The 26,570-nt window shown below is 40.0% G+C and overlaps 1 protein-coding gene across 9 annotated transcripts in view; it reads left to right on the forward strand.

The window, feature by feature from the left end:
* Positions 1–26,570, forward strand: part of ANKRD12 (ankyrin repeat domain 12) — a 73,159-nt gene that overhangs the window by 43,987 nt on the left and 2,602 nt on the right. For all 9 annotated transcript variants that reach the window (XM_084849832.1, XM_084849830.1, XM_084849836.1 and 6 more), the window contains 8 exons: positions 3,262–3,408; positions 5,184–5,384; positions 8,686–8,828; positions 9,915–10,062; positions 13,119–17,725; positions 19,241–19,339; positions 19,761–19,904; positions 25,756–25,851. In XM_084849832.1, the coding sequence (XP_084705958.1) occupies positions 3,262–3,408; positions 5,184–5,384; positions 8,686–8,828; positions 9,915–10,062; positions 13,119–17,725; positions 19,241–19,339; positions 19,761–19,904; positions 25,756–25,851 (5,585 nt within the window). The remainder of the gene's footprint in view (positions 1–3,261; positions 3,409–5,183; positions 5,385–8,685; positions 8,829–9,914; positions 10,063–13,118; positions 17,726–19,240; positions 19,340–19,760; positions 19,905–25,755; positions 25,852–26,570) is intronic.

Below are 26,570 nucleotides of genomic sequence, written 5' to 3' on the forward strand. Positions count from 1 at the left end.
TCCAATGAAATCTACTCGTATCTGTGGTGTAAAGTGGCAGATATCCATGCAGTAACCAATAACTTATTCAGGAAGAAAATGTTTTATATTGAATATAATTGTAATATTACAGATCAGTTAGAAAAATAATACACACCAAATGTGATATAGTATGTATATTTGTAAACTCTTCAGTGCCTAATGCCTAACAATGCAATCCTAAGTAGGCTTGGGGAGGAGCAAAGCTTGAAATCTGCGACATCATCCCAGGCACTGTTGGCTTGCACCGGTCAGGGCAGATGATGTGGGAGACTTTTCAGCTGCTGGATCTTTTTATTGTAAATGTTTCCCCACTAGGAGCAATTGAGGGGAAGGGGAATTAACTACAGTAGCATAGCTGAGTGGCCGGAGGGGGAGAATGGAGTGGCTTTGGATCTGCAGGATCCAAAACTGTCTCTGACCCATCCCTGCCCTTTCCCCAAACTCGCTGTTTCAGGACCTTCTGCTTGCTACTACTAGTGGAAACACCCACCTGTGGAGCTTTACATGGGTGGAACTAGGCTACTGGGGTGGATGCCCACCACCCCTCACTGGCAAAGCTTCTTTCCTCCTTATGCTGACACCCCCCACCCCGTTGGCTGATTTGTGGGTTAGGATTTCTCTCTAAAACAATTTTCAAAGTGTTTCTAAGTCTTCTAGTGTTAGGTATATTTTGAAAAAGTGTAACATAGATGATACAAGTGTTGAGAAGCCATTTAAAGTTAAAGTTAAATGTATAGAGCAAATATTTTTCTTAGAAAATAAATATTACAGACAACAAATCATGCCAAACAAGTTTGCATACTTTTTCTGGAACTACAAAAGCAGAGCTTGAAAGGCATTCAGTAGTCTAAGCATGACAAATCTACTATTTCTCCATAGGTGGTCTCAAATTAATATACTTTGCATATGTGAGTAGAGGCTTATAACTCTGTGACTTGGGTATTAAGCATGATTTCCTTTTATAGAGAAGAATAAGTTAAGAACAGAATAAAATGATAGTTATTTTTGCTAAATGAAAGCTGAGCAGAGATACGTAAGAAAACCCTAATTGTAGCAAAACAAGTTCAGGTAGCAAATGCTGTAGGTAACAAAAAGACTGAGAGATGATTGAAGAATAATTAACAAATATTTTATCATCTGTTTATCTTTATCTTATGTAAGCAATATTTATTTCATAAGACTAATTTAAAAGATAGTTAACAATTTTAATAAACTTCTAGCATAAGCTTTTAACAAAGCAATACCATTGCCTGTGAATCAGATATATCATAACAAATCTGTTCCCTGTTACATTATACGGATGGAACTACACACACAATATTTTGTTTTACTTTTATTTTTTTGTAATGTTTGTGGGGAAGGCGGAGTCTTCGAATGTGGCCATCAAGGTTTAGAGGCAAACATGTAGGCAGAGGAAGGAGGAAACTAGGAAGTTGTGTAACTGTAAGGATGGTTAAATAAGTGCAAGAAAAAGGTGGACAACCATTTATAAGGGCAAATTTACCTTTGGTCTTTATAGTTTTGGTGGCAAGTGTGGCTTCGTATCACCATTATTTCTCCAAATTACATGTGTGTCTTGTGGCTGCATCAGTTCCTACAGAGAACAATTTTAAAGCCCCGACTTTATCAGTGAAAGGAGTTCAGCAAGTAAAGAGTCATGGTTGAAGCCTAAGGCTGCAATCCTGTACGCACATATCTGAGAGTAGGTCCCATTGAACTCAGTGGGACTTACTTCTGAGTACCCATGCATAACATTGTATCATAAAGCTCTCAACTACATATTCATAAAATTCAACATATTCATTTTTCTCTTGTGTATCTTAAAATGTCTTCAGATCCCACCCATTTTTCCACTGGAAAATATGTAGACCTCTTGAAATATAGAACATGAATATGCAATGCACATACTTTCATAAGATTTGTTAGAAATTATTTCGGATATGAAATTAAACAGGAGTTCAGTTTCTTGAGTCAGTGAAACCCAGTTTCTATAAAAGTATGAAAGTATCCCACAGTAAGCATATAGAGATGTCTGCTGATATTGGTGTTTTCACATGAATGTCCTATGAAAGTAATGTTTATTCCTCAGGATAAGATGAGTTTTAGACTGCACAATTTTTTGAAGGTATTCATGTTGTATCCCTTCTCCGAGAAGCTTAGAGTCATACAAGATGTAACAGCAGCAATTTAAATTGCATGGGGAGGAGAGGGAGTCTGAATGCTTCCTTTTCCATGCTTTCCCCCATACAGAATTTTCTCCCCAGCTGTTTTTTTCCTAATCGGAAAAACTGTTACTTCACCAGCCTTTCTATAAAAAAGGCATACTCTGAACATGTGCAATTTTTCATTTTAAACTCACTTAAATAATACCATCATGACTGCAGGAATAAGCTGGAGTTTGTTTCTCTTGCCCTGATGCTAAACATATTTAACTTGGGAGTAACTAACATTTTTTTGTAGAAAAGGATTATACATTTTTAAGGTAAAAATAATAAAACTGTGTATCCCTAACCAAGTACATGCCCAGCCAGCCAAAATGCATTTAAAAATAAGAAGAAATGATACTGCAACAATGTTGGTCCCAGTAGGCCTCAATGTGCCCATGCTGCCCCAGGTGCTGATCCTGGGCTTGTTAGTCTCTGTCCCAATGACTTGATGCTCTGGGGGGGAGGCATCATTTGGGGGGTCCCCAGGCTGCACATTCCTGGACATGGACCCCGAGGTCCAGCCATAGTTGCACTACTGCTTCTAGTCTTAGAGGTCCACCAGAAGAAAAATAGCTAGGGAGGAAAGTGCATATGAGGAAGCAGTTCAGCGGCTGTGTCCCACCTGCACCTCGTGTAGGAATTCAGTATTGGCCTGAGTCTGACATACAGGTCATGCCATCATCACTTCTAATCTGTTTTTTAGAGTGGCACCTTAGCCTCTCAGTAATCCCATGAAGTAGGTTCAGCTTTGCCCAATGCCATAAAGTGAACTTCATTGCTTATCAAGGATTTGACCCTGGCTGTTCCACATCTAAGGACAACACTCTAGCCCCTACATCACACTGGCTCAGTTCTGGTAAGCAAAATAAAAGAAGATTTGACGTTCTTTTTCTGCCGCAGAAGAAACCTATTTAGTAACTTCAGGAAATATGTTAAATGGTATATTTCTTCAATCTGTAGATCTGTTTTTTATCTGGAATGTGCAATTATTGGCAGTATTTTGCTGTTCTTATAAACCCCCTGATATTTCCAGAGAAAGAAGTCCCAGAGAAGAAGAAAATGAAAAAGGAAGCTGGAAATAAAAAAGCGGCACCAGTTAGCATTCTTTTTGGTTACCCATTATCAGAACGCAAACAGATGGCCCTTCTTATGCAGATGACTGCCAGAGATAACAGTCCAGGTAATACCAAACACTCCTTCCCTTCATATAGATACCTGCGACCACAGGGGACAGGGATCAGGACTGTAGGAAGATGGGGGTTAACTTTTTCCACTTAATAGCAGCTCAATGTGGGTTTGGATTTTGATTGGGACTGCAGCATGGGGGGAAAAGAGTTAACCCACGATCCCACCCACATACTGATTGGGGGACAAGGGTGCTCAGCTGCAATTTAAACTTAGAAAACAAATCACATTATTTACATTCAAACAATTAAGGTTAATGTGTAATTTTGCTCTGAGGGAGTCTTACGAGAGTAGGCCCGTTTTAGCCATAATAGGACTTATTTCTTAGTGTACATTCATAGGATTGGGCTGTCAGTTAACTATTTCTACTAGTCAGGTGTCAGGGTATTCAAGTTATGATTTGAGATTTTTAATTGGGTAATTTTATACTTGCGTAGTGTGGCAAACGCTTCTTTAACCTCACATATTCAACATTTCCAAATAAGCATAATAACCTTCTAAAAACCTTTAGAAAAAGGTTTTCCTTAAAATTAACATCTGGAAAAAAACATGATGTCGGATATGAACTTATTTTATTATAATCATGAACATTACACTGTGCAAAGAGAGTATATGGTCGTATCCACTGGTATCATTCTGCTAATGCAGAGCTTCTACTGCTTGTAGAAACCCCATGTACAAGTGTCAAATCCAATACTTTGATTCCACTTGCACAAGCTGTTGTGCAACTCATAACAACTTCATTGGGCTGGATGTTGCTTGTGCTAGTTGTGCTTGTTGTTCCCCTAGCAGTACAACGCCATCTCTTGTACTTTTTTTGCTAGTGTAACATTGAACACAGCCCAAAGTGCTGTTCGCTACTGCAACTACTACTATTAAACAGAGTTAGCTGTGCTGCTATGTTTGCTTATACATGTATATTATTTTTACTTCCATGTTCATGTTCTGCCATGGCCATCAAACAGCAATGTATCAAACTCTCTTGTTTTACAAATGTTTAGAAAAAGAACTGGTACCAACATTATTACTTTATTCATGCACTTAGATTAATTCAGAAGTGTTAAAATTATGTTTTATCAAAAGAGAAGTAAAATACCTATCATAAGATGAGCTGGGCAGGGTGTGTGTGAGGCCTCTATATTTCAGGTATGGGGGAAGAGAAGCCTAGCCTCCCAGTGTCAAGGTGGTGGCCAAGTTTTGGACATGTGGAATGTTATTCCCTAGTTAAACACTTTATAATTGTCCATGGGAGTGAACAGCAGCCATTCATTTATATGGGAGAAGTACATTCATTTATATGCACTCGTGTGAGAAAGTAGAGAGACACCAGGAGTGGGGACAAAGCTACCTTTGACCCTATTCCTAGCACCTGCAGTGAAAAGTTAGATTCTCTGCCCCCTCACACCCGCACACATGCTCCCTGAATAGAGCCAAGTTACACTGACACACAGAATTCAGTAGGAGCTATTAATAATGAAGTCAGCACTGTTTTGCATGACCCTATTGTTTTGTCTCTCTATCCTTGTCTAGCATCTATCTGTTTTGTATGCTAGAGTGGGATGGAACTTTAGGAAATCAAAATTGGCTTTGATTGCATTATTGTCATTCTAGACCTCACTCTCATATAGAATATATCATATTAGATAGATGGATGGATGTTTATATAGCTGAAGAAATGAATGAGATGGTCACAGGGCTTTAGTCAAGCAAATTTCATTCGCTATGGCACAGATCTTTTACTTATTTTATGTCTTGATATTTATTTTATAGATCCCAATCTAAATCATCCTTTACAGACAGCACCAACACAAAAGAAAACACCAAGCTCTTCATCACGACAAAAAGACAAAGTTAACAAAAGAAATGAACGAGGGGAAACCCCCTTACATACAGCAGCCATTAGAGGCGATATTAAACAAGTTAAAGAGTTAATCAGTTTAGGCGCAAATGTGAATGTGAAAGATTTTGCAGGTAGGTTTGATAAGTAGTCGATTTTTTAAAAGCCTGTCTGGTCTGTCTTATTGTTACTGAAATTATTACTCCTTATTATCAGGTGTCAAACTGCTCCAAATTTTTCTTTACTATGCAATGTACATGTGAAAAAATCTTCATGGCAAACTTGCACCTGGATCCTAAATACGTTTAAGCAAGCCCTATACATTTTATTAGAATGTACTTTAAAGTAGTGTGCCTACAATCAAAACATTGGTTTGTTTATGATGTTGTTTGTACTATCAAAGTCATTTCAGTGAGCCAGCATCGTGTAGCGGTTAAAGCATTGGACTGGGACTTGGGAGATCCGGGTTCTAGTCCCCACTTGGCTTTGAAGCTCACTGGGTGACTTTGGGCCAGTCACTGACTCTCAGCCTAACCTACCTCACAGGGTTGTTGTGAGGATAAAATGGAGAGGAGGAGGACCATGTGAGCCAGCTTGGGTTGCTTGCAAGAGGAAAAAAGTGGGATATAAATGTAATAATTTTTGTTCTCAGTGATTATAGAGAAATGTGTTTGGTTAATGTAGTGTGTTCAAAAGAATTCAGAGCCCAAATTAGAGGAACCTTTACTGTTAGACAAGATATCAGCAAAGCATACCTATTAATGAACAGAATATTGAGTGATGATTATGAACAGACACCACAGTCTGATGAGCTTATAAAATAAGAACCTGGAATAACTAAGTGTTTATCATCAGTTTGTAGAACAAACACTGTGTACTGAGGAGTTGAAAGTTTTGGCATTATTATTATATGCTGAAGAAGTGCATGCTTCTTCACATGGTAATTGATGCGACTTTCGAACTGAATATTCGTTTTAAAGAGCAAAGTGTATAACTTCAAAATGTGTGAAACATTCAGTTTGGTTTGGGATGGGGCAGGGTTGATACAGCATCTGAGCACCTTGTTCACAGATGTGGTTGTGACAGTTTTGTGTTTGGTTTAAATAAAGTGATGATGGTGAACTACTATTTTTTAGTATGTTGGTGCAGTGGAGGTTACAGTTTGTCATGATCAGTTAGCCACAATAACTAAAAATGGAACCTCAGCTTTCAGAGTATATCTCTGGACAAATAACAAGTGATGACTATCTCCATCATACTCTGCTTGCATGTTTCTTGAACATGGTACAATGCTGCGCCAGATTGATATTTTGGTCTTTTCGGTGAGGTAATTCATATGCCCTTTCATATGCCCTTCTAAAACATATTGGCAAGGTTATTGACTGAATTTCTCCTAGCTGCCATCCTGCATCCTAGCTCCTGTCATGCACTTCTCTGAAGGATCGCCTTGTCTTCCAAAGTTGCTTTTCAGAAAGTGCAAGGAGCTGTAGCTGGAAGGCAGGAATTGCTAATACACATCCTATGTTCATAGAAGTGCTTTTGTTTGTGCAAGCAGAGGTTTGGATCCAAGGCATTGGCACCACTATAACTAAAGTTAGGTATGACTGAAAACAAACAGAAAACACCCCAAGTTAGTCACAAGTAACTTAAGTCCCATTGCTTTCAGTGGAACTTAGTCACCACTAACGTTAGATGGATTGGAGTCTTTCCTTCTTTTCAGATGATGGAATACTATAGTAATATATAGGTATGAATTAATAAAGCACAAGAACTGGCTTAAATAGGCAACCCAATTAATAATTCTGTAATTAATATGCTTAATTGTACCTGGTTGTTATAAAGTCCTTGGAGTTTAAAAGCGTTAATTGCAAAAGAACAAGATAGTTAATAACATAAGATTTAACTCTCTTAAAGTTTCAGCTTTGCATTTGGGGAGGTAAAAAACTAAAACATTTGAACACCTTTAGAGAGATGTTCCTGAGATCAACATTGAAGCAAGTCTTCTGAAATTCATGTCTGAAGGGACTTGGTATGAAAGTAGACATTTTCCACCGAGAGGAAGCTTTCTTTCACCATGTGTTAGATTTTTTTTTTAAACTAGTTTCCAAAAATAAATTGGAAAAAGAGAAATTAGGCTGTGCTCACGTAATCGCATCCCGATATCTTTAGATAGACTTCTTTAAGGTGCCATGTAAATAGCACTGCATAATTCAGAGCTAGTTTAAGTTTTGCTGCCATAGGCAAAAATTCTTCATTCTTGAGGGGTTTCCCAATTACAGACCCTTTCATCTACTCCTCACAAAAGAACTCCTGTCAGTATAGTCAAGTGAACAGAGGGAAAGGAGCTAAAATCTAAAAAAAAACCCACTAGCATAGGCGATAAAATAGCCCCCACATCAGACACTAGCTGGGTTCAGACAACATGACAACCCACACTCAGGGTTGAGTGTGGGTTGTCATTGAACTATGGATTGTTGTGTTGTGTGAACCCAGCCATGCTAACAAACCATGGTTTATTAACCACGAACAACCCACAGTTCACAACCCAACAATAAACCATGGGTTCTCTTCATGGGTTGCTTGTGGTTAACAAACTATGGTTTTTAGTGGGGCTGGGTTCACATAACACAACAACAACCCACTGTTCACTGACAGCCTACACTTAACCATAGTCAACCTTGAGTGTGGGTTGTCATGTTATGTGAACCCAGTCACTATTGTGCCAAGGCATTGGTTAGGGCATATTGTCTTCCCCTTTGAGGGGTTTCTTGATTAACCTATAGTCCCTAGAATTCTGCTACCCCAGTCAGCTGTTTCTACTGCCTATTGGTTGGTACATGCCATTTAAATGAACCAAAGTCATTGATTAGAACTGCAATCTGCTAAATCACAGAGCAACACATTTTATTGTATTTATTTTTTGTTTGTGATATATATGGGTAGCCTCTGAGCCCAGAGGCTCAAAAATAGATCAGTATCCAATGGAGCCCTTGCACAGATGTTCCAAGCCCCTTCCAGAAACAAGTGTGACCTGCTCCTTCCAGAAATGAGCATTTCTGCTCATTTTGGTGCTTCCCCCTGGAAATACTACATCATGGCTGCCAGCAGTAGAGGCTGCATGCGTGCCACTGTTGGTGGGGCTGGCCACATCTGCACCGGGGCCAGCAGTCTTCGGCCGCCCATTAGATACTGCCCATAATTTCCTATTAAATTAAAGTTTGAAAATGTATGTTAAAATAGTATGTTTGTATAATAGTTAAACTGTTTTATCTTTGAAGTGTACAAAAATCTCAAGATTTATAATTGTCATTTGTTTTTAAAAATTAAAAACTTAAATGACTTTATATTTTCTTTATTTTGTTTAACTTCATTTTTATGAAACATTGAAAATCTGATATTGAGAAAAGCCTGATGTTCTGACTTCTTTTGTAATAGGCTGGACACCACTCCATGAAGCTTGTAATGCTGGCTATTATGATGTTGCTAAGGTCTTGATAGCTGCAGGGGCAGATGTGAATACTCAAGGACTAGATGATGATACACCACTCCATGATTCTGCAAGTAGTGGACATAGAAAAGTGTGTACCATTCATTCATTCATTCATTCATCCATTAAATAAATAAATAATCTATGATAGGTATAATGATCACAGCTAGCTAAGCATAGTAGAACAGAGCAATACTATATACCAGTTATATCCAGAGGTGGGGGTGATATGCTGCTACTATGCTGGGCTGGGAGGGGAAAACACACCACTCGAAAAATTCAAAAAAAATAGACACACCTCTAACATCCCTGGAAATACCTCTAAAGTCTGCCAATCAGAGACTGTGCCTGTGACAACTTCCATATGTCATCCACACACACAAGCCAGTGAACTCACAATGACAAGGATGTGCCTTCGACAGATAACCCTGCATCACGACATGTGTGATGCTTCTCCAGCACCCCAATTCATCAGCCTCGGTGGCACAGCCAGCAACAATCTTGGTAGTGCAAGTCCTGAGACATCCTACAGGTAGGGTTGGAATCCCCTTGTGCTGCCATGTTTTTGGAACATGACATACAAAGGGAAGGAAGGAGAACCCACACAATACAGCACTCATGTAGCTCTCTGGACAAGAGGCTCTGCAGATACTGCACAAAGTCCTCCTGGGACAAGGGTTCAAGACCCACCCAGGGAGGAAAATACTTTTAACAAGCAGCCAAGGGGAGGGTCCAGGACCTGCAACAAGGGGAGTGACAGACACATACTACATAGTAACTTGAGTTCTGCCAAATCCTATATCCCCTCAGCTAGAAGAACTTGAGAAAAGTCTTTATTTATCAGCATAAAATAAGATTGTTCTGTAAAACATAATTGAATCATTGTATGTTACAAGAGTTTCTTCTCTTTGATACTTAATGTTTTATATTTGGCAACAATCCAAAAATTGCTTTGGACCAGTCACAATAAATTAGTAGACTGTTCCAGAATATGTGGTATGTGGATTCCAACACTGCTATCCTACCTTTATTTATATAGGGTCATCAGTGTACATGGCATTTACAGAGTAAGACAGTAAAGAGACAGATGCCTGCTTTTAGAATATTAGCAGTCTATCTCCTGACACCTGTTTTTATGTGGTTTTAGTTTAACCAATTTATACATCTAACGTTTCAGATCGTGAAGTTGCTCCTCCGACATGGTGGAAATCCATTTCAGGCCAATAAACATGGAGAGAGACCCGTTGATGTAGCAGAAACAGAAGAACTGGAACTATTACTGAAAAGGGAAGTTCCTATTTCTGATGATGAAGATGGTTGTTCAGGTCAGAAAATAACTTTTAATTGCATTTCTTTAGTTAAAAGCGTCTGTGTATGTATATTCAATTTCCAAATGTTGTGTTATACTCCTAAAGGACCAGGACACAGAATCCAGGTCAGGGCTATGCAGATAAGGACTGGTATGGCTTTCAGTGACTTCCACCGAGCTTCATGGAACAAAGTAAATGAGTGTTAATCTGAGATAGAGTTGAAAGGGGGCAAACATGTACAAACTCCATACAAACAATAGGGTTACCAGGGAGCGGAGACAGTTTATCTGTATCCCTACCCCAATGATCTCCCTGAGTGGGTGCCATATAAATTCTCCCATATAAATAATTGGCTGTTATCAATTTCTCAGGACAGTGGTGAGGTGGAGACAAAATTTGTCCACCACGCTGATGCTGAGCAGCCTGGCCACCACAGGCAAGACTTCTCTCAGGAGGACTAATAACTCTGAAAAATAGAAAGTTGCCTTATGCCAAGTCAGATTTTTGATCCATCTAGTCTAGACCAGTGGTGCAGAGAATTGCCCCCTACCAGGTCCTCTGCGGGATGGATGACATCCATTGGCGTGGCCATCATCGAGGTGACATCATCACCTTGCCCATTTTGTATTTCTCCATGCTGAGAGCTAGTTCCATGCCTCTCTCAGCATGGAGGACGGGAGTTGGCTGACCCTGGGAGGAGGAGCTGCTTTTCCCAGGACCAATGAATTCCTGGCTTCACAAGTTGTCCCCATGGGGGTGGCATGCACTGCAAGAAAGGACACAACTCCTCCCAGTGCACGGCACACCCCTCGCTGCATGCAGCACGTACCATCCCCAGCTGACATGTTTCAGCTGACAGTGAGTGTATATAATTACTCTACAGGGATGGAACTTCCCTCACACTGCAGTGTCCCTGCAGGGTCGTGGATTGTTTCTAGCTGCAGCAGCAATTGGAAGACCTGGGTGTAGGATGGTACAATACAATTCCCCTTCCCCAATCCCCACTTGTTCCAACTACTGCACTTCACTGCTGTTTATTTGTTTTTCTATTTAAGTTTTTTATAGGAGAATAAGAAAAAGGGTGTGCTAATATGTGCCTTTTTTACATTGGCTGTAAATAAGCTTTGGTAACTAAATATAATAGTTTGAAGTTGCCAAGTAAGGTATTGGCAACTATTGGTTTAAAATGGGACATTTGGGAGGCATTAACTTTTAATAGAGATCAGATGGTGTGGCAAACTGGTATGTCTGCACCTCTACCTTACGAAGTAGGACAGTTTGCAAGATTCCTGCTTGTCCATTTCATTTGGAGGTAGAACTGCCACTACCACCCCATGTCTTTTTAATATCCTGCCCACAGGAGAAGACAGGCTTGTGGCTTTTTATATATGGAGAAGGATAGACCCTTCATAGCTTCCTTTAAACTCCTTAACAACTTGGTTAGCATGTGTACCGTCCCTGCAGTGGACGTTGAACTGTTAGGTTAGAAGTGCCAAGATAGTGATAAATCAGACTCAAAGGTTTGCTTACAAGGAGACTTTATTGAGTAACTTACAGCACACAGGCGTACCCAATGGTTGGATCAGACTCTGAACCACGAGTCACTGGGTACAATGGGTCTTATACTCTACAGGTTGGCAGTAAGCAGCGTAACAGCAGCACATGCCCCTAGAGTTCATTCTCAGCATGAACTAACAGCACTTGGTTCTCAAGCATAGCCACCTGCAGCTTTAAGGTAAACAAACTCTGCTTCTCAGGCTCATCAGTGATAAGACATTCTCCTCATTAGCGAGGAATGTTCTGAGAAGGCTGTTATTGGCCCTTTGACTCATCTGCACATGCTCAGAGGCTTACTAGCAAAGGAATTGCACCAATAATGAATTTAAGCCAGCATTATGGATCTCTAGGCCCCTCTAACACTACAAATGACTTGGCTACACTCCTGGGGCCAATACAGCATGTTTGTCAAGCAGTCCATCTCATGAATAGGCCAACTTCCAATGTAGGCAAGGCAGTCAAATCTACTCCAGTTGCCAATTCAATATATTAATTAAAGAACCAAGCAGAGACAAATTGAGAAAGAGTCCCTTGCTTTTAAAAAATGAAATGAAACATCAAACTAGCTCACTGAAACTTATTTAACAAGATCCTAAGAGTAACTCACCAAAGCAGCTTACAGAGGTTTTGTCCCCCTGAGCCTCCAAAGTGTGGAAGAGTTTTGCCATGACTCCTTGACCACTAGCGGAGAAAGCCAAGATTCCAGAGTGCACATATTTCTATGTGGGCTAGGCAGCTCCCAGAGAGGGAGAATCCAGACTGACCAATCAATAGCCTGGGAGACCTGGTCATGCATCCTCTTAGGGATCTTTACAGTGCCTCATTAACATACACTGAGTCATGGAAGAAATGTGTAGAAATGTAAATTTTAGATCTGTCATAGTCTCTGGCCATGATTTTTGTTCAGAGGCCTTTTCAGAAAGAGGGGGTCTGACGTTTAAGGTGTTAGTCACAGATGGCATTTCTAATAGTTATCAGACTGAACAGCCGTTTCCTTTAGAACTTTAAGGCTGCAATCCTACATCTATTCACCTGAGAGTAAGCTCTATTGAACTCAATGGGACTTGTATCTGAGTAGACATGTATAGGATTACTCTATAAATGACTGAGATTCAGGGACAGATGCCAAGATAATTAGATTTATCAATGTGATGGAAAACTTGTTTCTTTTTCCTGTTAAAATAAATCTGCAAACATATGGCATCTTCATTTTATATTAGGTTCATAGCAGTCCAACAAATTTCCTTACGATTTTTAAAAATAATTCCCAGATACCTTCTTGTATCTATTATTATTATTATTATTATTATTATTAGCAGCAGCAGCAGCAGCAGCAGCTTTTTCCCAAGAGGGCTAAATCTTTCTTCAGCCTATTTCATCCCACAACAGTGTGGGCTAATGAAAATAAAACATAGGACTAGAAATTGATAAGATCTAGCTGATTTTTCACAATTATCATTAATAGTAAGAACTTAATACATCAGTAAAACATTTTTTTTCATTTTCTATTCTAGATCTTGAAGAGGCTCCATCTGTAAATCCTTCCAGTATAGATGGAAATGTGGATTCTGAGACAGAGAAAGAATCTGTAATTAATGATACCAAGCATGTTCCTAATAAGGCACCACTTTCATCTGCTCTTGACGAATATGAGTTTAAAGATGATGATGAAGATGAAGTTAAGAAAATGATTGATGGCAGGCATATACCTAGGAAAGATTTGAGAAAAGAGGATGAACCTGAAATAGAACAGAGTAACTTATTTCTTAAACAGGAAAAGGTCGCATTTCCAAAATCATTTAAAAATAAAAAGCAGAAGCCCTCCAGAGTCTTGTATTCAAGTTCTGAAAGTTCAGATGAAGACATTCTTCAAGACAAAAAGATAATCTCTCCTTCATGTACAGTCACAGAAATGGCAAATTCCGATACAAAGATTAAGAAAGAATATGTTTTTAATGAATATAAACAAAAAGGAAAAGTTAAAAGAAAACTAAAAAATCAAAGCAAAAATAAAGAGAACCAGCAATTAAAACTAGAAAAAGATAACTCCAGAGTGACAAACGTGGGTGCTTCTGTATTAGAATCTTTAGACAAAAGCAGAGAAGAAGAGAATTTTCGAAAATCTTTTAGCCCCAAAGAGGATTCTTCTTTGCCTTTACTCCATATTACCGCTGGCAGATCCCCTAAGCATCCATGTGGATTAATTGAAAAGCAGTCAACACCCCTTAAACAAGAGAACATTAAGACTTGTTTATCCCCAGGAGGGTCTGAAATAACTTCACAATCTGAATTAGTTCGATATGACCATACTACAGATTCTGAGTTTCTACTGGAAAGCTCCAGTGGGAAACCCTACAAGAACAAAGACAAAAGTAAGCATCAGAAAGAGTTTCTTTCAGAGTTTGGTGAAAAGTCCAGTCCTAAACTTAAAGAGGAAGATAACAGCCCATCCTTTGAAAGCTCTGAATGTATGATGAAAAAGGTTGATAAGGAGGGGAAAATACTTAAGAAGCATAAACTGAAACATAAAGAAAGGGAAAAGGAGAAGCACAAAAAGGAGCAAGATGGAGAGAAGGAAAAACACAAGCATAGGGAAAGTTCAAAGGACATCCAAAGGAATACTGAGTTTGATAGAGAATTTTGGAAAGAGAACTTTTTTAAAAGTGATGAGGCTGAAGATACGTCCAGTTTGGACCACGAATCGCAAATGTCAGAGAGGAAATCTAAGCTGGAAAAAGTTTTGATGAAAGAAGACAAATACGTGAAAGAGAAAAACTTTCACAAAGAGAGAAATTTTAGAGATGAGAGAGAGAGGGATAAAAATAAAAAAGAAAATGACAAGGAAGAAAAAGCAAAAGATATTAAGGAAGAAAAAGAAAGCATATTCATTGATAAAGAAACAGAACTGTTTTGTTTAGGTGTTAGGGACATAACAACTATATCTGTGGTAGAGAAAGAAACAGACATTGAGAAACAAGAAAAAAACACAAAGGAACATAGAGAAAAACTAGAGAAGCGAAACTCTGCTACTGAAAAAGTAGAAAGAAAAACTTTAGACAAAGAGAAAAAAATAAAATGTGAACATAAGTCAGAAAAAGATAAATCAGAGTCCACTGAAAATGTTGAAAGGATGAAAGAAAAAGAAAAGTCATATTTTCAGCAAACAGAAAAATCTCATAAAGAAAATGACAAATTAAAAAGCTTTAATACTATTAAAAAGCTTGATGAGAAAGAAAAAATCAAAGAAAAACTTGACAAGAAGCATGACAAAGAAAAAAATGATAGACACTTGTCCGAATGCAAAGAAAAGCTTGGCAATGAAAGGAAATCCAAGGTTTCTGAAAAGGAAGGTGAATATCCAAAACTGGAAAAGGGAAAAAACAAAGAAAAGGACACTGACAAAAAAGAGAAGTCCAAAGAACGGGACAGTTCAACAGTTGTAAATACAAAGCATGTACCGGAAGAGAAGAAGTGTAGTAATGAAAAAACATTGTCTTTTAAAGAAAAACCAAAAGATGAATTGCTGAAAACTCCAGATGGAAGAGAGAAGGATAAAAAAGATAAAGATATAGACAGATATAAAGAACGTGATAAACATAAAGATAAAATGCAGCAAAATAATATACTTAAGCTAAAACCTGAAACTGAAAAGCTTAAGTCTAAACCAGCACCAGCACCTAAAGACACTCGGCCTAAAGAAAAGAGATTATTAAATGACGATTTAATGCAGACAAGCTTTGAAAGAATGCTTAGCCTTAAAGATCTGGAAATTGAACAATGGCATAGAAAACACAAAGAAAAAATAAAACAGAAAGAAAAAGAAAGATTAAAGAATCGATCCTGTTCAGAACTTAACAAAATAAAAGATAAGGACAAAAAACATGCACTTACTGAATTAAAAAATAAAGAGCTGATTCGTTCAAAAAGCTCAGAGTTGTCAGATGCTTGTATAAAAGATAAACACCTGAAAGATGCTACAACTAGTAGGTCACAGTCTGTTGACATAAAAAGCTTAGCAGCTAGTGGGAAACCATCACTACTCCTGGACAATAGCTTAAGTAGGTCCCCCAGATCAGAAAGTGAAAAGACAGAGCTAACATCCAGATCAGTGTCTATGATTTCAGTTGCTAGCTCTGAGGATTCTTGCCATACTACAGTAACTCCTCCACGACCCATAACTGAATACGATTCAGACTTTATGCTTGAAGGATCTGATTCTCAGATGTCTTTTTCACATTCACCATTTTTACCTAGTGCCAAATCACCCGCTCATCATGAGACTGATAGTTTATCAGAGCTGCCAGAGCGCAATAAAGCACCTATTTCAAACAGACTTCCACCGACTTATGTTAGATCAGCACCTGTTGAAGATGTTAAATTTGTTATAAATGACTGCAGACCAGTTGTAGAAGTACGAAGATGCAGTATGCCAGTTGTTGTTTATGAAAACACAAAACAGACCCGAGTGTCAGAAGAAAATCACAGTGTTTTGCTCTCAGTTCAGAGTCATAGTTCTCCTAAACATGAATCACCATGCTGTAATTTGCTTGAAAAGGATTCCCAAAATGGAATGTCAAACTTATATTCCAGTTCTGCACCATCCCCAACTAGACCTACTGGTAACAAAACAAATACATCAGATGCAGTCATTAAAAATTCTGCTCTGTCAAGCCCATCAGGAGAAAGTCATACAGCTTTAGAGCAGAATAGCCAGAATAATATGACCCCATCAAGTAAACCATGGGATGTGCCTTTGGATAGATTCAACTCATTAAACAATGAATGCACCTGTTCAAATTATGCAGGCTGTGAGCAACAAGCAGCAACTGTTCCAGCTATACATAATTTTGGAAATAAAATCATGAAAGAGCAGAAAAATTCTGAACCTTTTCTTCATGTTGAAAATGTAGCGAATTCCATATTACCAGAATCAGCAGCATTTTTGTGTCTCCAGTCTTCTTGCCCATCTCGGATTCAGCCAGTCATGAATACAGTGTATATATCCAAGCATGCAGCTTCACCAGATATTAGCAGCCAAGAGCCTTCAGTTGTTAAGCACCAACAAAGTGCCATTCAAGCTACCAGTTCAATGTTAGATGCAGATGCTAGCAGTAAAAAGAAAATGGAAAAAAAATTATTATCAAACAATAAAAAGGCAGATGTGCTTATCACTGTGTATCCTGAAAGCTTAACTAAGGATATTTCACAAAATTTTGAAAAGGATTTTACTGCAAATGATCCTCGCTTACATCCTACTGCAAGTCCGTCTGTAGTCAGTAAGCTCATTTATAAGACATCACAAGCTGATGAACTAGATAATAGCATGATAGATATTCAGTTCCAAGGTGAAAAAGCCCGTTCTGATGACCTCTGTTCATCCTATATGGCTGGTAATAAAAATGACATAGAACTACAGGATCTAAATGCCAGAGTGCTGAAAGGAATTGCAAATGACTATAGCAGAAAACTTTTTAATGTAGACAACTCAGAAAACAGTTCAATGGAAGAAAACTTGCAACAGTGCCTTTCACCTTGTTTGGAAAGCCATTCACAGTTAACTGGACATGAAGTGCATAAATACAGCCCAACTATTAAGTCAGAATTGGAAGAAACAATAGAAGACCATAAAGCACAACAGTATGAAGTTCCTCAAAGAATTACAAGGAACAGAGCAAATATGCTTGCTAATCAGAATAAGCAGAATCTTACTGTTTGTCCCCAGACATCAGAAAGAGATTCTGAATCATCTGCCTCTATCAAAGGAAGGATAAGGCTGACTGAGGAAGATGATGCTCAAGCACATCATCCACGTAAAAGAAAGCTGTCACGTGTTCCTCAGCCTGTGCAAGTGAATCCGTCTTTAATGCAAGCTAAAGAAAAAACTCATCAGTCTCTAGCAGCTATTGTAGACTCTCTAAAGCTAGAAGAGATTCAGCCATACAATACAGAGAGAGCAAATCCATACTTTGAATACTTGCACATAAGAAAGAAAATAGAAGAGAAACGTAAATTACTATGTAGCGTTATTCCTCAAGCACCTCAGTATTATGACGAATATGTGACCTTCAATGGATCATACCTCTTAGATGGCAACCCCTTGAGCAAGATATGCATTCCAACTGTAAGTAACTGGATATTTGAATTACAGTAGGGTGAATTATATACTTTCAGCAATCACCTAAACATCTCACTTGTAGTTGTCTGAGATGGGAGGAGGTTGAGTTACTGTCTTCCTCCGGAATCTTTCATGAAATGAAAATATCTGGCTTGCTATGCTCCTCATCATATCCCTGTAGCCTGGGGGGCGGGGGGGGGGGGCGGAGCTGGCAATTTTCTTAAGTATCAGTAAATGCTATGTTTATAACAATAACATATATGAAAGAGACAGTTTATAACTAAAAGTAGAATGGAGACTTGAAAAGCAGACATATCATTTATTGGTAGGGAATTATGTTGAAATGCATAGGGAGGGAGAAGGCAAAGAAAGTGGAAGCGGCTACTGTTACAACACTAGGGAATATTCCTTGTTCCTTGGTATAGACTGATACAACCTTGGCTGCATTCACACATAACACTAAACCATCGTTTAGTGTTACATGTATAAGTATGTGCGAGCCATGCACTTGTGCACTCTCCCTTTTCTTCCTCCCTCCCATCATGGCTGTGAGCAAGATTTTGGAAGCTTCCACTTGCATTCTTAATTAACCACAATTTAGTGTTACCTCTGAACCCTAAACTGTGGCTAATCTTAACCATAATTTAGTAAAACAAGCCAGTTTTGTGTGCCATAATTTGAAGTTGGCTTGATTTAGTAAAACATCGTTAAAAATAACACAGTTTGTCCAGGTTCGGAGATCACAACAAGCTTCAGCTAGCCTAAAATGGAAGTGAAAGCTTCCAAATTCCTCCTCGTGGCTGTTTGAAAACAGATTAGTGCTATAATGGGCAATGCCAATGTGATGTCCTGGGTTGTTCCTCAACTTTTGGACTTCTGGGAGAATATAACTGCCACATAGAATGTTCAGAACAGTCTTCTGTGAGAGATCCATTTTGCTAGAACTAAAACCTTGTACTGGCCCTTGACGCAGAAGGAGCTATGTGAGCAAGACAATGGTGATTGAGAACTTGAGAACTCCACGGAAAGAAGTTCCAAAGCGGAATTTTTAGAGCAGGGGGAAATGCTGAAGGAAGGTGGTAGAGAGAGCAGTATTTTGCATCTTGATTTGAACTAACCAGCCAATTCTTTGTTGCCAAAAATGGAATGGGAAACAAAAAAACTTTGAAAGCTGCAGCCTTCCGTAACGTTGTGTCCTCCAGATGTGCTGGACTACAATGCCCAGCATCTTCCAGCCAGTTGTGGGGTGCTGGAAGTTGTAGTCCAGCACATCTGGAGGGCACCAGGTTAGGGAAGGCTGCTGTAGTCTAATCAGGTCCTGAGAAGGCTCCTGTACCTTAAAAGCTGCAGAAGAATACAAAGCAAACCATATTCTTCCAACATTGCAACAATGTAACACAAATATGTGAATTCAGTCACATTTGTAATTCATATTTTTCCTTCAGTTGAATATATATTTTGCTAATGCCCACATATGTAGTGTTATATAAAAAGGATGTTTCATGGAAGTTTTTTTCACAGATCACACCACCTCCTTCACTGTCAGATCCACTTAAAGAACTCTTTAGACAACAAGAAGTTGTCAGGATGAAACTTCGTTTACAGCACAGTATTGAAAGGGTAAGACTACCATAACATTTGGGCTGATTATTTAATATTTATATAGCCACTGATCTATAGAGTAAAGATTAATAAGCCTCCACATTCAAGAGCTTTATATTTTTAAAGACAGAAGATGAGGAGGAAGGAAGAAATAATAGTTATTTATTAAGGGTGTCTGCAAATATGAAATTGAACATTTCTTCCCTCAGTAGTCAATGTGCACTCTTACAGAGAAGGTCTTAAAGCAAAAATCTCATAATATTCTCTGTATGAAATCTCCTCAATTGTGCCTTGGTTATTTCCAGTTCATAGAGATATGGAAAGGCTACTCTTAGAAATCAGAAAATGGACCTCTGAAAAGAAAGAATGGTGAGGAAATGATTTTGTTGATTAAATTGCATGTGTGTTAAGTCTACATATTAATTTTTTGTTCAATTAGGAAAAGCTTATTGTTTCCAATGAACAAGAAGTGCTGCGTGTTCATTATCGAGCAGCAAGAACTTTAGCTAATCAGACGTTACCATTCAGTGCATGCACGGTACTGCTGGATGCTGAAGTATATAATGTGCCTATGGACACTCAGGTAAAAGAAGGCTGCTTCTATGGTTTTGTGGTATCTAATTTATATTATTGTTTTAATCCCTCTCTTTTAATTCATTTTATATCTGTGACAGTATAGAGTGATTGCTAGATTAAGAATACTACCTATTCATATAAAACCATCATCTTCCTATTTATATAATCTATGATCTTTCTCTTCAAAACAAATTGTGCTAACCAAACAAAAACAAATTCTAAGGGCACAATGTAGTCCACCACACAAGCACAGCAGGTCTGTGCAGAGGATTTCCCAGAAGCTCCATAGAGCCCTTTCCCCCAACATATACATGCGTAGACAGTACAACAGGCCATTAGGGGGAAATGGGATATCTGTGTTTACTTCCCATACCCACACCCATACCTCCTCCTTCAGAGCACAAGTAACTTACACAACTGAATCAAGATATGGGAGAGGCACGCAGATCTCCGATTCCCTCTAATGGCCCATTCATGTGTAGGCAGGGGAAGGGAGAAAAACAAGGCTTAGTAAAGCCTGTGGGGTGGGGTGAAATTAGAAAATTGGCTTTATTTATTCATTTACAATATTTGTATACTGCTCCATATCTAAAACAGATTTTGGAGCGGTGAACATAAAAGGTAAAATAGTAAAAGGGTAAAAGGATTAAAACACCATATTAAAATTATGCGTTTAAAAAACAGACTACCAATAAAACCATGGCTGGTAAGTTAAGGAATGCCTCCTGGAACGATGTTCAGGAGATACCAGAAGCAACACTGTGTTGGTGCCTGTCTGACCTCCAGTGGCAGGGAGTTCCAAAGAAAGGGGGCCACCACACTGAAGGCTCTTCTCCTGGTGGAATCCAGCTGGGCCATAGGTCCATGTGGGACCACCAGGAGCATGCCCTCTGATGACCTCAGTGACCGAGCAGGTTAGTAAGGGAGAAGGTGCTCTCTTGGGTATCTTGGTCACAAGTTGTTTAGAGCTTCATACACTAGTACTAGAACCTTAAACGTGATCTGGTAGTGAATAGGCAGCCAGTGCAGTTCCCTCAGCAAAGAACTTACATGCTGAAAAGGTGCATCTCCTGACAACAGCCGAGCTACTGCATTCTGCCATAGCTCCAGCTTCTGAAGCAGCCTTAAGGGCAGCCCCACAAAGAGCACATTGGAGTAATCCAGTCTTGACATTACTAGCACCTGTACCACTGTGACCAAGCTATCCCTGTCCAGGATTGGCCGTCGTTGGCGAACCAGCCGAATCTGGTAAAAAGGCACTCTGAGCCACCATGGCCACTTGGGCCTCCAGCGACAGCGATGGATCTAGGAGTACCCCCAGACTACAGACCAAATCTTTCAGAGGGAATGTAATCCCATCCAGAATAGGCAGTGAGCCTATCTCCTGGACTCAGGAACCACTCACACACAGGACTTCTGCCTTGCCAGGATTTAGTTTCAGTTTATAGGCCCTCATCTAGCCCATTACTGAGTCCAGACACTGATCCAGGACATGCTCAGCCTCTCCAGATTCAGATGTCACAGGGAGATAGAGCTGTATGTTATCGGTGTACTGATGGCACTTGGCTCCAAATCCCCTAATGACCGCTCCCAGCAGCTTCATGTAGATGTTAAATAACATTGGGGACAAGATGGTACCTTGTAGAACCCCATACATAGCTCAATTGCCAAGGGGCCGGGAAATGGTCACCCAGTGCTACTGCCTGAGATCGGCCCCATAGGTAGGACCGGAGCCACTGTACTTCGGATACCCATCCCATGGAGTCAATCCAGGAGGATACCATGGTCTATGGCATCAAAAGCCAATGAGAGATTGAGCAGAATTAACAGAGTTGCACTCTCTCTGTCCCTCTATTGATAAAGGTCATCCATCAGGGCTACCAAGGCCAATTCAGTCTGGTAACCAGGACGAAACACAGATTGGAATGGGTCCAGATAATCAGTATCCTCCAAGAGTTCCTGCAGTTGTTCCGCCACTACACTCTCCAGAGCTTTCCCAAAGAAGTGGGTATTTGCAACTGGGCGGTAGTTATCTAATACCATTGGGTCCAGAGTGGGCTTCTTCAGGAGTGGTTGCGCTACTGCCTCCTTAAGGATGTCAAGGACCACCCCTTCCTGCAGAGAAGCATGCACCACACCCTGGACCCATCCAGTTATACAGCCTTGGCTAGCTTTTATTAGCTACGAGGGGCAAGGATTGAGACAGCACATGGTTGGTCACATTGCTACAATTACCTTGTCCACATCATCAAGCCACAACAACCGAAACTGATCCCACAAAATCAGGCAGATGGTGGCATCAGACACCTCCACTGGAACTATGCTAACAACAGCATCAAGTTTGCTGTGAAGACAAGCAATTTTGTCCTCAAAGCGCAATGCAAAAAGGTCCCCGCGGGTTCTTCAGGAGACCAGGGCCCCATTTGCTGGGGAGAGTGTTAACAGCCCCTGGACCACCCAGAAGAGCTCTGCTGGACAGCTACTTGAGGATGCAATGGAGGCGGCAAAGTAAGCCTTCTTTGCTGTCGCACCGCCACACAACAGGCATGATTATGTGCTCTAGAGCATGCTTAGTCATCTTCACTTTGGGACTTGTGCCATTTGTGCTCTAGCCAGCATCCAGCCTGTTTCATTGACCGTAGCTCCCCAGTATACCAGGGAGCAAAACGAGCTCCACAGTGCCAGAGAGGGCACTCAGGTGCAATCAAGTTGATAGCCCTCTGCATCTCACTGTTCCACAGTGAGGCTAGGGTCTTGGTTGGAACACCAGATTTCTCCACTGGGAAATCCCCAAGAGCATTCCAAAATCCATCGGATTCCATCTCTTTCCTGCAGTGGACCATCCGAATGGGTCCCCCACCCCTGCAGGAGGGAAGTAACACCTAAGTTCAAATCTCACAAGGGAATGATCTGACCATGACAATGGGGTTACTTGGACCCCCAATTTTCAGATTACTCATCTCATAGCCTGGAGCAAAAACCAAATCAAGGGTATGCCCTGCTTAATGTGTTGGGCCATTGACAAACTGAGACAGCCCCGTGGTTGTCATGGAGGCCATGAAGTCCTGAGCTGGAGCTCCAGAGACAGCCTCAGCATGGAACTTGAAGTCACCCAGAACCACCATACTGGGTTACTCCAACACCATTAATTTCTGTCCCAGGTATATAGCTGGAAAACATTAAGCTAGAATTATTATATAGATGGATAAACCTTGCTGAGAAAGAATCACCATGACTTTTGCAATAGAAGTCCTGCCTCACCAACCATTTGGAGTTCTTTGAGAGTGTCAACAAGCATGTAGATAGGTTGGCCCAGTCAACATTATAGACTTGGACTTCCAAAAGATGTTGGACAAAGTCCTCTGGTAGTAAACTTGGCATTTGTGGGAAGGGATGTACAAGCATCCCTGAACTTACCCTAAAATTTGTCAAGGATTTTTACATGTTCCAAGAAACATGCACAAAATTCTTAAGTGAGCTCAAAGGGCATACTCTGTCTACCTCAAGGTTCTCCAGAAACATAACTTTGGGCAGGGGTGGCAGTATCATCTTCAGGCACATTCATAGAACATCTTTTTACTCCATAGACTTAGTCCCAACATCCTTTGCAGAAAAACTATGCCATATGCATTCCGGCTGAGAAAAAGGCTCCTGAGACAAATTCCATGCTCAAAATTATTAGGGAAGGGAAATTATTATTAGGGAATAATAATTAGGGAAATTATTATGATACTGGCAATTTTATTTTATGAAAATAAAATTGCCAGTATCATAATGCCTTTATATAAATCTGTTGTGATCATTTTTAATACTGTGTACGGTTCTGACTGCCTTGTCTCAAAAGGATATTTGGGAGCTTGAAAAGGCGCAGAAAATGGCAGCCAAAATGAGCAAGGTATTGAAGCACCTAACGCATTTAGGTCTTTTTTTAGTTCAGAAAGAAAATTATTAAGGACAAAATGGTACAGATTTATAAAATTATGCATTATTTAGAGAATAGAACTCAGGTTACCCAGTTAAATTGATTGTCACTCGATTCAAGGCAGACAGAAGAAAGTGCTTCTTTATATAACACATAATTAACTTACAGAATTTGCTCCCACAAAATGTAATAATGGCCACTGATATGGCTTTTAAAAAATAATGAAAAATAGGTCTAATAATGTCTATAAAAAACTATAGCTAAAATGAAATTCAAGGTTGAAGTAGTATGTCTCTGAATACAGTTACTTGAAATCGAGCAATGATGGAGGGCTGTTGCCTTCAGGCCATATTTGTAGTTTTCCTTGAAATATTCTGGACTAGATTAACTATTTGGTCTGATCCAGAAGAGCTCTTCTTAAGTTCTTATGTTTATGTACTTATGCCCTAAGAATTTTCACATTTTAAATATATTTTATGTATGTTGTCCAGATGTATTTAGATGTATATTTCAGATTTAACATAATTGCTGTCAGTATTCTAAAGCAAATAATTAAAATAGCATAGACGGTGGTGACCATTACAGTGAAGCTGATACTGTTTTGTGGTGAGGTTACATTACAAAGTCTTCAAGTACATAAAATCTTTTGTATATTAAGCCACCTAGAGCATAGAAAACAGGGAACTGAGATATTAATATAAATGTTTTATACACTTAGGGAGCAATCCGATGGCTGCTAGACAGCGGCTAGACAGCCATAGGGTATGCCAGTTCCCAGAACACCGACTTTCTCCCCTCTTCCACGCTGCCTTCTAGGCAGCGTGGAATGACCCCATGCACCGCACTCAGAATAGGAGCGCGTAGGGGCCAAAAAGGGGCGTAGCTAGGGTGTTCCGGGGCAGGGAGAGCATAGCTACATGTATGACACATCCGAAGTGTCATACAGCAGCCTCCTTCCCCACGCCGTGCTCCTGCAGCTAGACAGCCGCCATCGGCTGTCTAGCCAAAAAAGCAGGGCAGGGGAAGCGCGGAGGGCACGATCCCCTTCGTGCTTCTCCTGCCCTGCTTAGGATGGGCAGTCGCCTCCAAGTTTGGAGGTGGATGCCTATCTCGATAGGATTGTGCCCTTAAACATAATGGTGTGAATCCAAAGAGTCATGAGCTGAAGGAGAAAATGTGTTAGTGATGTTCCATGAACTGTTTATGCAAGCACTGCTGGAATTCACATATAGGCTGTAGCAGTAGTTGGTCGTAAAAAGATCTTGAGAAAGAGATTGTACAAGAAGGCAGTCCATGAGTGGAAGAGACCTTCTGCTAGCGAAAGGGCACCTTTGGATACAAACTACTATTTTTCATCATTCTAACATTTTGAATGTATGTTGTTGTTCAGTCGTGTCCGACTCTTCGTGACCCCATGGACCATAGCACGCCAGGCCTTCCTGTCCTGTGCTCTCTCCCGGAGCGTGCTCAAGTTCATATTCATTGCATCCGTGATGCTATCTAGCCATCTCATCCTCTGCCGTCCCCTTCTCCTTTTGCCTTCAGTCTTTCCCAGCATCAGGGTCTTTTCCAGGGAGTTTTCTCTTCGCATTAGGTGGCCAAAATATTGGAGCTTCAGCTTCATTATCTGTCCTTCCAATGAGCACTCAGGGTTGATTTCCTTTAGGATGGACTGATTTGACCTTCTTGCAGTCCAGGGGACTCGTAAGAGTCTTCTCCAGCACCACAGTTCGAAAGCATCAATTCTTCGGCGCTCAGCCTTCCTTATAGTCCAGCTCTCACAGCCATACATTACTACTGGGAAAACCATAGCTTTGATTAGACGGACCTTTGTCGGCAAGGTGATGTCTCTGCTTCTTACTATGCAGCACAGGAATTAATTACCATGACCAAATAATTAACATTGGCTAAAATTTTGAATATGTTTGATTTACAGACTGATGACAGTAAAACATCAGTTAGAGATCGATTTAATGCAAGACAGTTCATGTCATGGTTACAGGATGTGGATGATAAATTTGACAAATTAAAGGTATGTATCTTTATTGGACTTTTTCCAGAAAACCATTTTCACTAGAAAGTTTCAATAAACCATCAAATACTTGTCAGTGTCCATCCCACTCTTTGGGCCATTACAAACTCAAGTGTAGATATTTATTTATTTATTTTAAGCATTTTTAATCCATTCTTCAGCTGAAAAGGCTCCCAGAGTGGCTTACTGTTCAGTAAAAGACAAGATAGTTCCTGCCCTCAAAAAGACATGGCAAAGGAAGAAAAAGGGAAGAAGAGGGAGGCGGAAAAAGCAAAGCCAGGCACCTGTTCTTAGTCTGTATAACACCCAGCTGGAATGGAAACTGTTCAGGGAGGGGAGGAGCCAAAAGGAGCTGGTCTCTCCGCACAATGGATAGAATGGCCCTGCTTCCCTTCTCCCTCTGTTCTGCAGTCTGATCAAATGGCTGTTGCTAGGCGACAGTTGAGGGAGACCCATAGGCAGCGAGTTCCACAAGTTCCTAACATGTATAGCGCTCCAGGGCACACATGACGCTCCTGCATTCATGGGGTTTCCAGTTGAATGTATTGTCATAACAACTCTGTGATGTTATACCTATTTGGGGAACTGCCAATTAATATTGTACTAAATGGTGAAAACTAGGGGCAATATCCAGCTGTGTCATTCCGCAAATGATATTACACTCGCAGAAGCTAGGTTCCAAACTATGCGCAAGAGGAGAATCCAACCAAAGTGACATT

The sequence above is a fragment of the Heloderma suspectum genome, chromosome 4 (genome assembly GCF_057233095.1).
Source record: "Heloderma suspectum isolate Gila_16-S chromosome 4, 16-S_ref, whole genome shotgun sequence".
NCBI classification, from domain to species: Eukaryota; Metazoa; Chordata; class Lepidosauria; order Squamata; family Helodermatidae; genus Heloderma; species Heloderma suspectum.